Here is a 13,654-nt window from a genome sequence, read left to right on the forward strand (position 1 = left end):
AGCACTGATAATAATAGGTTTGTTCTATTGAACACTTAGGATTTCTAGGCCCCGGCCTAATTGCTTTGCAGGATAGACCTCATTTCATCCCCACCACAACCCAGGGAATCTGTGATTCTCCTATGTTTTAGATAAGGACATTGATGACTTTTGACTCAAGGTCGTTTGGTGAAAGTTGCATTTTGTCATGAGCTCTTACTTTTATTCATCCATCTCTGCTTTTCTGTAATTAGTAGTAAAATCCTTACAGTGATACAAGTCTGTAGGTAGAGTTGGGGAAAAAGAAATAAAACTATGACAGAGAGCAAATACGTTCACAAAATATGTTTACAAAAAACTTTTTGTAAAAGAATTTTCCACTTGGAAATTAAATTGATTGGATGAGTCATAACTTAGATTTTATTTTAAAATTGTTACTGACTGAATAATTCAACTCTCAGAAAGTGATGAAGAGGAGGAATATATAAAACATCTTTTTTTTTTTAAAGATTTTATTTATTTATTTGACAGACAGAGATCACAAGTAGGCAGAGAGGCAGGCAGAGAGAGAGAGGGAAGCAGGCTCCCTGCTGAGCAGAGAGCCCGATGCGGGGCTTGATCCCAGGACCCTGAGATCATGACCCGAGCCAAAGGCAGAGGCTTCACCCACTGAGCCACCCAGGCGCCCCTATACAACGTCTTTTTAAAGAGTTTTATTTATTTAAGTATCTAAAGAGATTCAAATATATTCATTGATATGTTGGAACACTTGAAATTGTTTTTGGTGTTTTCCCCCTTTGCTTCATAGATGGAAGAAACACCGTCTGAATCGGAGAAACTTTACTCCTTTTATGATCTGGAGTCAAGTAAGTGATTGTCCATCAGCACCAAAAAAATCCTATCATTTATTTGCTGACCTTGTGCATTGCTTTCCTTTTAACATTGTTCTGTCTCCTTATTATGTGAGGCAAATCTAATAAACCTTTTCATGTTTTTATATATGCTTGATACATTAGCTTACTTTATTCCAGGGTAGTTTTGACCTTTTAGGAGTTTATAAAGTACTAGAACCTGATCTTTGTTTCTTTTTGATGCCAGGGAACAGTGATGTGAACAAGGGGGTTCCGGGGTTACTGGTCCTTTAGATAATACGCAAAGTAGATGGTGTAGGGGATTTGGGCTGTCTGATAGCATTGCACATTCTTCTTTTCCACTCCCGTGATGGTGGCCGGGATATTTGGGAACACTAACAGACCCTTCAGTCTGAGTGTTCAGTCATTGTAGGATTTATGTTCCTTTCATGCTGGCACAGATCCCCTTCAGAGAGGTTGTCCACAACTTCAACCCCAAAGTAGCCAGAGCTCATAGAGTAAACTTTGCTACACAGTTTAATATTTCTGGGTGGAGACAAATACAGAGATGATGTAATACAGATTTATGGTTATGGGATTCTAAGTGCCAATGATAATAAATTATTATTTAAGAAATTAGTGGGTTAATTGTTCTGTTGAACAAGTAATTTAAAGAGAATATGTAGAGCTGACATGAGCCCCAGAATTATGTTGTAGTTCAACTTGATGTATCTCTTCAGTTTTAATAGAGAACTAATTAGTCATTTTTTCGTGTTATATTACTGCTAAGTAATTAATATCTCTTGCTGTGAGTCTTACTATTAACAGTAGCCCTGCTCAGTAGTGGTGTCATCCATGCTGTCTTAAGTGAAATGTTCTCAAACGTTATTAATTGTACACTCTTAGCCTTAACACTTTTTTGTGGTATAAATTAAATTGAATTTTGAACAGGGTGATTTTTTGACGACTATGCTCTGAGACCTACTCCTTCTGTTTGGGTTTTCGCAGCACCATATCTTGTTTATTCAATGTGGGAGTAACTTGAAGTCGAGATTTCTTGGGTTGGCCCCCATTTTCTTCTTGATGTACTTTTTATATGACACATTTCACCGGTTAGACTCTAGCTGTAAACTTTTTACTTTTTTTTTCTTTTGTTATTGTTTTTTCCTTTGAGATATACTATTTATCAGTTGGTCATGACCTGGTTGAAAATTGTTTCATGGGAAGAGATGCTTAAATTCACTGAGTTGATGCGTTTGTGGTGAGTTGAGCATGTATCCAGGGGGATCTAGAGGACCCATAACACACATCTTGCCTGATTTTAGTTGTAGTGTTTTTCATCCATACATGTATTTATTTTGTTTTAAAATAATTTGGTCTTACATTGTAGATGGAATTTGGCACAATTTAATTGATAATGTAGGTATTGTAATTTGTAGTTGTGAAAAAATAAAAAGGAACGTATTTGCTCTCTGTCAGAATGGAATCCAGGAAGGATAAATCTGGTTTAACAGCTAACGTTGAACACCTGAAAATTGTCTATTAAAAATTCACCGTGTGATTGTGCTATTTATTCTCTCTTTTAAAAAGATATTAACAAACTGACTGAAGATAAGAAAGAGGGCCTTAGGCAACTCGTAATGACATTTCAACATTTCATGAGAGAAGAAATCCAGGATGCTTCTCAGCTGCCACCTTCCTTTGACATTTTTGAAGCTTTTGCAAAAGTAAGTGTTAAGTGTTTGATATCCTTGTTAATGCCGTAAATCAACCCTTTACTTCTTATTTTGTTGTTGATCTGTGAAATTTTAGGATCCTTCATGCCTTAAATCACTCTCCTACTTTAACGATGAGGAAAAGAGAGAATGTACTGCTTCTGTTGAAAGGGGTATTACTACTTCTTCTGTTTTATCGGTGCTCTTACTCATGGCCTGCCCATGTTCATTGTCAGTACGCAGAGCACCCTTTCATACCCTCAGGAGCGTGCTTGCTTTTCTCCAGAGGAAACAGCCTATTCCCTTGTTTCTTACTAATGGATTGTTAAGGTTGCCATTGCATTCAGTGTTCTTTCAGAGATGGCTCTTGGTCTTCGAAGTGAAAAATATGTTGGAATCCATTTCTTGATTATGTGATTTCTAAATAATATGAAAATATAACTGTTCCTGATTTAAAAATCATTGAAAATCCGTTTAAATGTTCCGGGTCACTAAAATCCTATGTTAGGTATAGGAAATAGGTTTAATTTAGTATTTTTGTGTGGGGTCTCTTGGTAGTCGTCACCTGACATGCTCTGTTTGCAAGTTATTCTGATGGTTTGTTTGGGACCAGGGAGAAAGCATGCACCAGCTGATTCTTGCTCTCTGTGCTAGGATAAGGACAAAGGATCAGATACCTCCCCACTGCTGGGTATTTGCTGTCCTTGCTTTCCCATATTGTGTATTTTGGTTCCCTTCAATATTGATCACATCTTAATAATAAGTAAAATTTAACATTCAAGGGTGATTTTTACCAGTGCTGTTACATTTCATAAGTGCATATCTACTAACATATTATTCCATGAATATTTTTAAAGTATGTTTTGTAATCTATCTGTTTTCTAAGGATTCATAGGTGATTTGTGTGATTGCTGGAGATGTATTCTTGATTTTCCTCAAATGTATTTTTATACTTCAGGATATGTTTTTATGATTTTCTGGTAATATCACCTTAGCATTACATTCTGGTTTGTCTCCAGTTTAAAACTGATTTCAAAATACAGTGTTTACTTATAATACATAAGAGAAGTGTCTCTTGTGTTTATTTCACATCCTTCTGAAAATCATAGCCTTTAGGAGTACCGTGTGTACAATACACACAGGTGCTTTTGTTGTTAGACACTCTACAGAGTAATGCCTCCTGAAAGATAAAAATATGCCTTGTGTTGACTGTAACTTCATTCCTTGTGTTAAGTCTGTGGCTTTTCTGTGACAATTGTTTTTGTTGTTAGCAGTTGTTCAAGTGGTAATTACTGGTGTTACTACTATTTATGGAAAATATTTAAAAATACTTTCTATTGCTCAGTATAACATGTGAATTACTTTCTTATTTCTCATATTTCCTTTTAAAAATTTTCATTTCATATATCTTACAGTGAAATTCTTTCCATGCTGTATAGGGGAAAGTTCTGTCATTATGAATAAGTAGATGAAGTTTTAATCATACGCTCTCCCTTCTCCCCACTTAGTTGTATTTGTTATTGTCACAAAAGTAGAACAAAGACATCTTTGAGATTTTGGGGGGAAGTGGGCTCAGATCTGTGATATCTGCCTTACAATGTAGATTAAAGCAACATTATTACCCTATGGCTCCTGTGTTTCCTTGCAAAAGTTTTATTAAGATTTTATAAATTGTTAGTTTTTTGCTTATACATATGTCCTTAAAAGGGATCACTTTCCTCCTCTTTTTCTTCCCTCCTTCTTCTTCTTTGTCATCATTATTATTATTATTATTGTTTTGTTAATAGAATAGTCTAGGGGCACCTGGGTGGTTCAGTCAGTTGTGTCTGCCACCTGCTCATGACCTCAGGGTCCTAGGATCGAGCCCTGCATCAGGCTCCCTTCTTAGTCTGCTTCTCCCTCTCCCTCTGCCACTTTCTCTCTTTGTGTCTCTCTCAAACAAACAAACAAACAAATAAAATATTAAAAAGTAGAATGGTCTAATATTAAGTTAATCGGTGTCATGCAAACCTCAGGGATGGCTGCTACCATTGCAAGTGTACGATGGTGCCAGTCATGACAAATGCATTGGAAGTGGCTAGAGAACGTTAGAGGATTTTATACCAACATACTGCCTCTCTCCCTGTCTTCATGGCTTAGAATTAACCATAGAGGAGTGGACCCCACAGTGTGTCCAGCCCTATACAGACTGTGAGGCATAGTTTCAGGCTGCCCTGCCTTTCTCAACCTCATGCACTGGCTTCCCAGTTTACGCTGTGAAGAAGGCTGGCTTTGCCTGGTCCCAATAAAGAAAATCCTGTTTTCTGTTTTGCTTTTGGTCCCCTTCATTTGTAGTCATCCTGGTTCTGTGCAGGTTTTAGACGTGCTAAGCTTATATCTTACCTCATCTCATTGTCACTTAAGGCAGAAGGAGTTCTGAGAACTTTTTTATATTTGTTTATATCCTATTTTTTTTACTTTGTAAGTAGAGAGATTAGTACGATGAATCTGCATGTCTCTGTCACCTGGTTTCAGTAATTTTTGAATTTGTTTTTTATTTGATATTTTTAATACTTTGATTTCAAACACATGTTCTTTATTTAAAATTGAGATTTCCAAACATTCCTTACAATTAGTCCTTTATTATGAAGCCTCTTGGCCACCTGAGGAGTTAGTGAATTCACTTACTCAATTAAGTAAACCTTTTATATATTTTTTTGTAGGCCTACCATGTGCAAAGCATTCTTGATACAGGTTATAGAAACGTGTGGCTGATTATATATCAGAAAATTTTCCACTAAGGCAAAAACCTCAGCAAATCAAAAGTCTTACTTGGGAATATGCATATATTTGTTAAACTTGCACTTGCCTTGAATCAAAAGGGCTCAGTGGAGAATGAGGTTTTTAAACCTGAGCTCATGATTCATTCCTGCTAGGCTTTTGTCTTTATTCTTTTTCTGCTTCATCTTTTTTTTTTTTTTAATGTTAACATACAGCGTGATATTAGTTTTAGTTGTACAATTTAGTGATTCAACACTTCCATACATTATCTGGCACTCATCACGACAGGTGCACTCCTGTATCCCCATCACCCGTTTCACCCATTCACAGAACACTGTGTTCTCTAAAGCTGAGAGTCTTTTCTTGATTTCTCTTTCTTCCTCTCTCTCTTTTATTTTTTAAAAAGATTATATTTATTTATTTGACAGAGAGAGAGAGAGAGAGATCACAAGTGGGCAGAGAGGCAGGCAGAGAGAGCAGGGAAGCAGGCTCCCCACTGAGCAGAGAGCCCGATGTGAGGCTCGATCCCAGGACTCTGAGATCATGACCTGAGCCCACACTTAACTGACTGACCCACCCAGGTGCCCCAAGAAGGACAGATTTAAATGGCATCCTGAATAGTATGATGGTTAAGTTGCTTTCTGAGACTAGAAAATGAAATTCCCTTACTCTTGATTTCCTCATCTGTTACTGGGAATTGTTATCATCACTGTATTTACTTCAGAGATGAAAGTGAAGATTAAGCCAGAAGTACTAAGTGTAACATCTATTACTAATTCCTGCTACTGCTGGCCGCACCTCCCAGCTTCATTTTTATTGGGGTCTAAAACTTCAGTGTTTTATGTCTCCCTGTACTGTCAGCTAGATGGTCAGGAGCCAGTCTGCAGCTCAGTGTAAACCAGTCTCAGAGGGGGGCTCACAGTTGTGCCCACTGCTGGGGTCTCTTGAAATGCTGAGAATTACATATAGCTCTTGTGGATAGAAATCTTTTACTGTTTCCTGCATTCATTAATAACTCCATGACTTCTAAGTAGTTCCTTGGGATGTCACAGAGGACGTACAGAAGTAAGCTTCACATGATGAATGAAATGTTTCTCACACATGCATTTTTGAAGGATGAAATGAAATGAAAAGATTCATTAATTATCATGTTATAATTCACTGAAATGGCATGGAGTGTGTAGTATTTCTCTGTTCTGTCCCTTGAAATGTATGTTGATTGTTATGTGTAATGGTTATTAATGCCTAAACTTAATGTCAGTAGACCTGGATTTGAGTTTATTTCCTATGCAAAGAATAGATTTTTTTTTTAAGAGATTATTGCACAGAGTTTGAGAAAAAATGAACTTAATTATTTTTTTCTGGACTTAGAACTTCCTTTTCTAAAAATGCATTTGGTGGGACGCCTGGGTGGCTCAGTTGGTTAAGCGGCTGCCTTCGGCTCAGATCGTGATCTCAGCGTCCTGGGATCAAGTCCCGCATTGAGGGGGGGGGGGGTCCTTGCTCAGCGGGGAGCCTGCTTCTCTCTCTGCCTCTGCCTGCCACTCTGTCTGCCTGTGCTCACTCTCTCTGACAAATAAATAAATAAAATCTTTTTAAAAAATGCATTTGGTAAACCCATGAGAGATGTGATAAGATCAGTGCAATAAAATAGAAAATGAACTAGTTGCATAAAATGTTTCAAAAACAGACATTAAATTGGAAACAACAATAATGGAAGTTGCCTTCCTGACTACAAAACGTGTCTTTGTGTTTCCAGAGCTCTCTGAAAAGTACTTTTGAACTCGGTAATATTGTACAACTGCCACAGAATTTATTGATTGGAAATTCCACATCTGTTTGAGAAGATACTCTCTCCATTTTCCTTTCAAACAAAATAATAATTCTGGTAGCATGTTATTTTTATTCTTTAGGGCACATATGCGACCTCCAGAGCCTGTCTTTCTAAACTCTAAATTTTAATGTTATTAATTGCAGCTGTTCTTTCAGTATACACGGTGGTTGTACAGACTGGAAAATAAGTTTTGTTTAGAAGGTTTTTTTGTGTGTGTGTGTGCTGATATTTAAAATTTACATTCATTTTTCTCCTGATCAAATTGTTTTTTACTGGGGTAGAATTCTTTTTTATTGGAGAAGCAATAGAAAATGTGTTCACCCAAGAATCTTGCTAATTCATGATAGGAAAAGAAATAGTAATTTAATACTTTTGATTGAGATATGTTAGAAATAATACACAAGAAAATGTAATGATAGTATTATATTTGAGACTGCATGCTTGGTTTGGCTGCTGTGTGATGTGAGTGTTACAAATCTGTATGATATTCTGCCATAACCTCATAATTTTAGTAAAGTGTGTAAAATCAGCAAGAAGGAAAAATTACTAAATAACCCTTTTTTGGGCTCCTTTTTAATTCACTGAAGAGCATTGTGCCTCAGTAGAAGGTAGGAACAAACTTGTTCTTGATATATTCAGTTTTTAATTTAAAAATTTCAGTTTTGTTAGTCCTCTTATTCTAGATGTAGGGTGCTTTTATTACCTCACTGTTGCTGGTAGGCTAATTTGTGGGAAGAATATTACTTCTTTTGGTTTGAAAAATCAGGAGTGTGTATGCTTGCTTCTCGAGGGTTTCAAGTTCATGCAGGATCATGTTTTAGAGCCTTTTTGTTGATCAGCTCGGTTGGGTTTCCCCACTGTAAAGAAAGCAATCTTTTGAATTAATAAAGTGATGAATTATCTAATTACAAAGTTGATGGGAAATGGCAGTATGATAACTTCGACTGCATTACTAAATGATCCCAGTGACTGATCAGATGTGCCTGGGTTCCATTAAGGAAGAATATGCCATTAAATATTTACTACTAAAAGCGAGTAGACGCACCAGGATTGCTAACCTCTGATCACTGGGGTGCTTGTATCTGTTTGTTTGGAGGTAGCTGCTAGATGGGACATCCCTCGTTTCTCAGTTCTCAGCTCAGTACAGCTGCTAGAAGACTTTGTTGTGGGGATGTCGCCTCTCGTCTGTTTTTAAGGAAAGCAGGCAAACAGCCAAGATGCTTAACTGTGTGCAGATCCCGGCATTGTAATTATAAAATGCTGACGCACTTCTGATTTATATGGTTTTCTCTTTATTACAATAAATTGAATCTCTGCGTTGGTTCAAGAGACCATTATTCTCAAAAACATTCTTCCAAATAAAGTGACATTTGTAGGACACTTGGGCTTTCAAAACAAAACAAGTCACTGTGTTTTTAATGTGTGTTTCATGTTCTTCATTTTTAGCCATTCAGTTAATATTTATCTTCATTTAAGTGTAAATAACCTATGATGAGTTGGTGTATGTTTATTATAAAGACCAGATGCTAGCTGACTTCTGAAGTTGGGAAGGGTAATTAGTAAATTCTTAATCAGCATTTTTATTCATACCTGTGTTGGTCAAGGTTAATTGCTTATGAAAGGCTAATGCTGTAATTAAAACTATTGATGGATAAACGTGTTTGCCAAGCCTTGTTGCCTTCTCTGTTTGAGTGTACAACTTGCCATTAATTTAGAGTGAGGCTGTATTTTTAAAATGACAATATGTCACTGTGAAATGGCAGAGGTTGTTTCCTTGCTTTGGCCTTCCCTTCAGTGGTAAGAACTGGAGTGCTGTGTCTGCCTACCCGGGTATGACTTTTTATATTTTTAAATTTATTTTGTTTATTTTTTTAAGATTTTACTTATTTATTGGACAGAGATGGAGAAAGAGAGAGAGAGAGCGCACAAGCAGGGGGGAGTGGCAGAGGGAGAGGGAGAAGCAGGCTCTCCACTGAACAGGGATCCTTGACATAAGGCTCTATCCCAGAGCCCTGAGATCACGACTTGAGCCAAAGGCAGACGCTTAACTGACTGAGTCATCCAGGCCTCCCCCTCCCCACCCTCTAGTGTGACTTTCTTAGAGCCAGGAATTAAATTTCATTTTGAGTCCCTGCCTACCTTCATGGTATGCAGTAGGTATTTAATTGATGACTGAATAAAGGACTGCATGAAAACTGTCCATTTTTTTGTTTTATGGAGCATATTTAATTAAATATGTCTAAAAAATAATATGTTGCTACAAACATGTAAGACTAGGTGAAAAGAAGATTTTAATATGGTAAAATCCAAGAAGTTCTGTAAGTTTGCTGCTAGGTCAGAATCAGAGAGGCTGCCATTATCCTCAGTTCTTCAGGAAATGATGAATCATCATGTTAATTATTACAGAGTTCAGCGTACCTTTCCTGTAAAAGTCCGGATGGTCAGTATGGTGTCATAGGCCATGAGGCTAAAGTGAAGTTTTACTGTATCATGACAATTTTTAGTGTGTGCTGAGACCGCAACTTCTTAACTCTGTTGTTGGCGCCTGAAAGCCTGCCTGGGCCACATGTAAGTGAAGGGGGTGCCGTGTTCTAATAAAACTTTGTTTATGGACACTGAACATTGATTTTCATATACTTTGACTTATCCCCCCAAATTATTTTTCTTTTCCCCCTAAACATTTAAAAATGTAGTCAAACACTCTAAGCTTGTAGGCTGTGCAGAAACAGGTAGAAGGCCAGACTTGGGCCATGGACCATTGTTTGCCAACTCTTGAATTATTCTTTGTAAGCCAGAAGAATTTTTGCACTTGGAAGGAAACAGAATATGTGCGACCAGAAAATTCTCTGAGAATTAAAAAAAAAAAAAGATAGGGGCAGCTGCGTGCTCAGTTGGTTAAGCGGCTGCCTTTAGCTCAGGTCATGATCCCAGGGTCCTGGGATCAAGTCCCACATCCAGCTCCTTGCTTAGCAGGGAGCGCGCTTCTCCCTCTGCCTCTGCCTGCCACTCTGCCTGCTTGTGCTTTCTCTTTCTCTCTCTGACAAATAAATAAATAAATAAATTTTTAAAAAAATTTTATTTACTTATTAGAGAGTGAGTGGGCGAGAGAGCACAAGTGGGGGGAGCAACGGCAGAGGGAGAAACAGACTCCCCACTGAGCAGGGAGCTCGATCCCAAGACCCTGGGATTATGACCTGAGCCGAAGGCAAACCCTTAACCGACTGAGCCCCCCAGGTGTCCCCGAAATAAATAAATAATAAAAAAGAGAATATTAGACCCTGGTCTCTGTCTTACGTCTGTAGATCAAGAGACTGTGGAGAGATCTATCATGAGTTGTCTGGTGCTGCACTACCCTGATTTCATTTCTTTCTTCCTTTTTTTTTTTTTTTTAACTTTTTTTTTTTAACTCTACAGAGTAGTTTAACAACTACAATCACATATAGCTCTTATAAACAGCCCTCTGAGTCATTCAATATTATTTTTATTCCTTTTGCAGGTGAGGAATGCTTAAGGTCACACTTTTAAAAACAAAAAAAGCCAGAGCTTTAACCTGGCTCTCTTAATTTCAGATTTGCCCCTTATTCCACCATACTGCATTCTGGGTTATGTTAGTTCTGTGTTAGAGCTCTAATCACGAACTATTATAATAATGCCTTAGGAGCGAAATCCAGGGTGAGCGAAATGAGAATATTTGATAAGATTTCTATCACCAGTACTAAAGTGGTGCTATAGGCAAAGCTCTGAGTTATTTAATTAGGATTCCTGCTATTTTCATACAGGTGGTACATCCTGTCTTACACACCTCTCTCCCTCATATATTTAAATCTGAGTAAGTGCCGGTAGGGTGTGTGGGAGGAGGGTGGGTTTTTCATAGCAAGTGTTTCTGAACTGATGCTGCCACAACTCTAGGTGACAATAAAGGTGATTGGAACGGAATTTGCATGGAGTTAAGCTACTTTGTGAAATCTGGATTCCATAACCTTGAAGTACTGAATATTAAAACATTAATTATTCAAGAGCCGTTAGCCTGGATCTGTCTCATTTTTAAGCCATTATTAGAGTTGGTTTTTTTTTTTATGATTCTATAAATATTTGCATTTACAGATTAGAATATTTTATAATGTAGTAGAATATATGCACAATATAGAAGAAAATCCTCTTTGACCTTCTTGGGTACTTCCTTTTCTTTGAGGAGATTTATGTGACCTTAAAACTTATATCTGATATTAATGGGATAGGCAAGTAATTTAGAAATACCACTTTTGGACAAATACTTGTCAAATAAAAGAAAAGCATCGGAACTGTGTTTAACTGGGCTTGGCAGTTGTGGGCCCTATTTCAAGTTTTAATTAATAATTTGGGTTTGGGCCGCCTGGGTGGCGTAGTCGATTAAACGTCCCAGTCTTGGTTTCGGCTGAGGTGGTGATCTCAGGGTTGTGAAGTGGAGCCCCACTTCTGGCTCCGGGCTCAGTGTGGAGTCTGCTTGAGACTCTCCTTTCCACCTGCCCCTCTTGCTTGCACTCACTTCCTCTCTCTAAACATCAGTAAATCTTTAAAGAAAATAATAATTTGTTTTTAGTTTCGATGTTTGTAGGAAAATTTTCATAAGGCACTCACGATGCAGAGCTGTTACTTGGGATCAGCTGAATTAGGATCAGGATGAAAAATACCCTCACGGCACTTTCTTACCTCCTTTCCCTCTTCAGCTGGCAGCAGTTTGTTGAAATGGCAGAGCCAAGTCATCATCTGAGGAGCCCATGCAACTTGCTGGCTGGTGTCCTGGGGCCTTATTCATGCTTCACAACAACATTTTAGGTTTAGAGCAGAAGTTGGTAAGGAATGTTATTTTGGTGCCTCAGAAGTTTTTTGTAACAGTTGGCGACTGGGTTTTCTTGTTTTCCATTTGTTCAAGATTCCGAGAACAGTATCAGCTAAAACCTCTAATGTAGAGATCTTAAGGTGTGATATTGTCTGATGTTTAGAAATCTTTTAATTGGCCTCTGGCATGACCTTCCTCTGATTCTCCTACATTTCTTACCATTTTGTTTAAAAGCTTATTATTTGCTTATTCTCTTTTTACTAACTGAATGGCAGTACTCCACTGTCCCTGCTCAACGTGGCTGCCTGTGCTCTGAGAATCCCCCCAGCCTCAGTTCCAACCTTGCTATTTCCTCTGGTGTCCAGTCTTATATTTTCTACTTATTAATAAAAATAGTTCCTTCCTTGATCTGTTTTAACTTCAGGTTCATCATGAACGATACTTAAACTCTATCTTGTCCTCAATAAGACATGCTGGTTATCTTTACTTTTTCTTGTCTTTACTTTTTCTGTCTTTTCTCTTGGTGTGGTGGTCTCCTAAGTCATCCATGCTCAAAACCTCAGCGGGCCCTCTGGTTCTTCCCTCTTTCCTTCCTTCAGATGCCCTGCTGCTTTTGCAAGATCTCTTAACTGTGTTCTTTTCTTTTTATATTTTTTGCCACTGACCCAGGTCAGGCCCTTTCTATCTTACCTAGGTGGCTCTAACTAATCTCTTTGCCTCTTAATCTCTCGGTCATCACTGATGATTGCTATAAAGATAACTTTTTTGAACTGAAAATAATTCCTTTATATTGTGAGATTTGGATATTTGTCACTTAAAATATATGTGTGTGTGTGTGTGTGTGTGTGTGTTTTGGAAAGCAGATCTGATCATTTGAATCCTCTTCTTAATCCTCTGCATTTGAGAACTCTGCAATCCTCATCCCATACTAGTTTCCCAGAACTGGCTACCTGTAACTTGAGAGGTGTAACCATTTTCCTAGCACCTTGCAGAGTGACCAGGAATTTGCATGGATTCTCTCAATGTACCTTTTACTCCTTTATGTTTTTGCATTGTCAGTATGTTTCTTCAAACTGCCAGATCTTAACGGTAGCATGTTGCTGTGACAGTAACAAATGAAGGTAGGCAGGACAAGTACATTCTCTGGATAGGGAATTATTTTTGACAGGGTAGGGTATGTTTTAGCCAATGTGTAAAGCTGCCTGTGTATATGAGAACACACGAGGAGAGGCCATGAGAGCCAGTGACAAGTCAGCAAGGCCCGGTTATGGCCTGTGTGTGTGTGTGTGTACGTGTACACATGTGTAAGCAAGCGGATGGAGGTCAGTGTGTTCCTTTGGCTTCTGAGGTAGTGAGTGTCTACTTGTAAGTCGTTCTAATTTGATAAAGAAGCTTTAGCTTCGAGTAACGATCATCAGCAGTAGTCGAGTGAGCTTCTGCTTTGTCAACACTGCTGGATTTGATATTAGATAATTACAGGGAGATGATCAGATTTTGGAAACCCATTCCTGGAAGATATCCATGTGTGTTGCTAATGGTTGGCAGTCAGGCTTCTAGCTTTCCTTTAGAGCAGTCATGCTACAATGATAACTTTTTTGAGCTGAAAATATTTCCTCTATATTGTGAGATTTGGTTGATCTTTGTGACATCTTACCTCTTCAAAGTCAACCAAGAGAAGCTTGCAAAATCTTCTGCA

At 38.0% G+C, this 13,654-nt stretch overlaps 1 protein-coding gene across 1 annotated transcript in view; it reads left to right on the top strand.

Annotated features, from left to right (window-relative positions):
- Positions 1 to 13,654, top strand: part of SMYD3 (SET and MYND domain containing 3) — a 710,646-nt gene that overhangs the window by 185,201 nt on the left and 511,791 nt on the right. Inside the window, exons 4-5 of the mRNA XM_080825025.1 lie at positions 788 to 845; positions 2,421 to 2,557. Of these exons, the coding sequence (XP_080681151.1) occupies positions 788 to 845; positions 2,421 to 2,557 (195 nt within the window). The remainder of the gene's footprint in view (positions 1 to 787; positions 846 to 2,420; positions 2,558 to 13,654) is intronic.

This window comes from Martes martes, assembly GCF_963455335.1.
Source record: "Martes martes genome assembly, chromosome: 15".
NCBI classification, from domain to species: Eukaryota; Metazoa; Chordata; class Mammalia; order Carnivora; family Mustelidae; genus Martes; species Martes martes.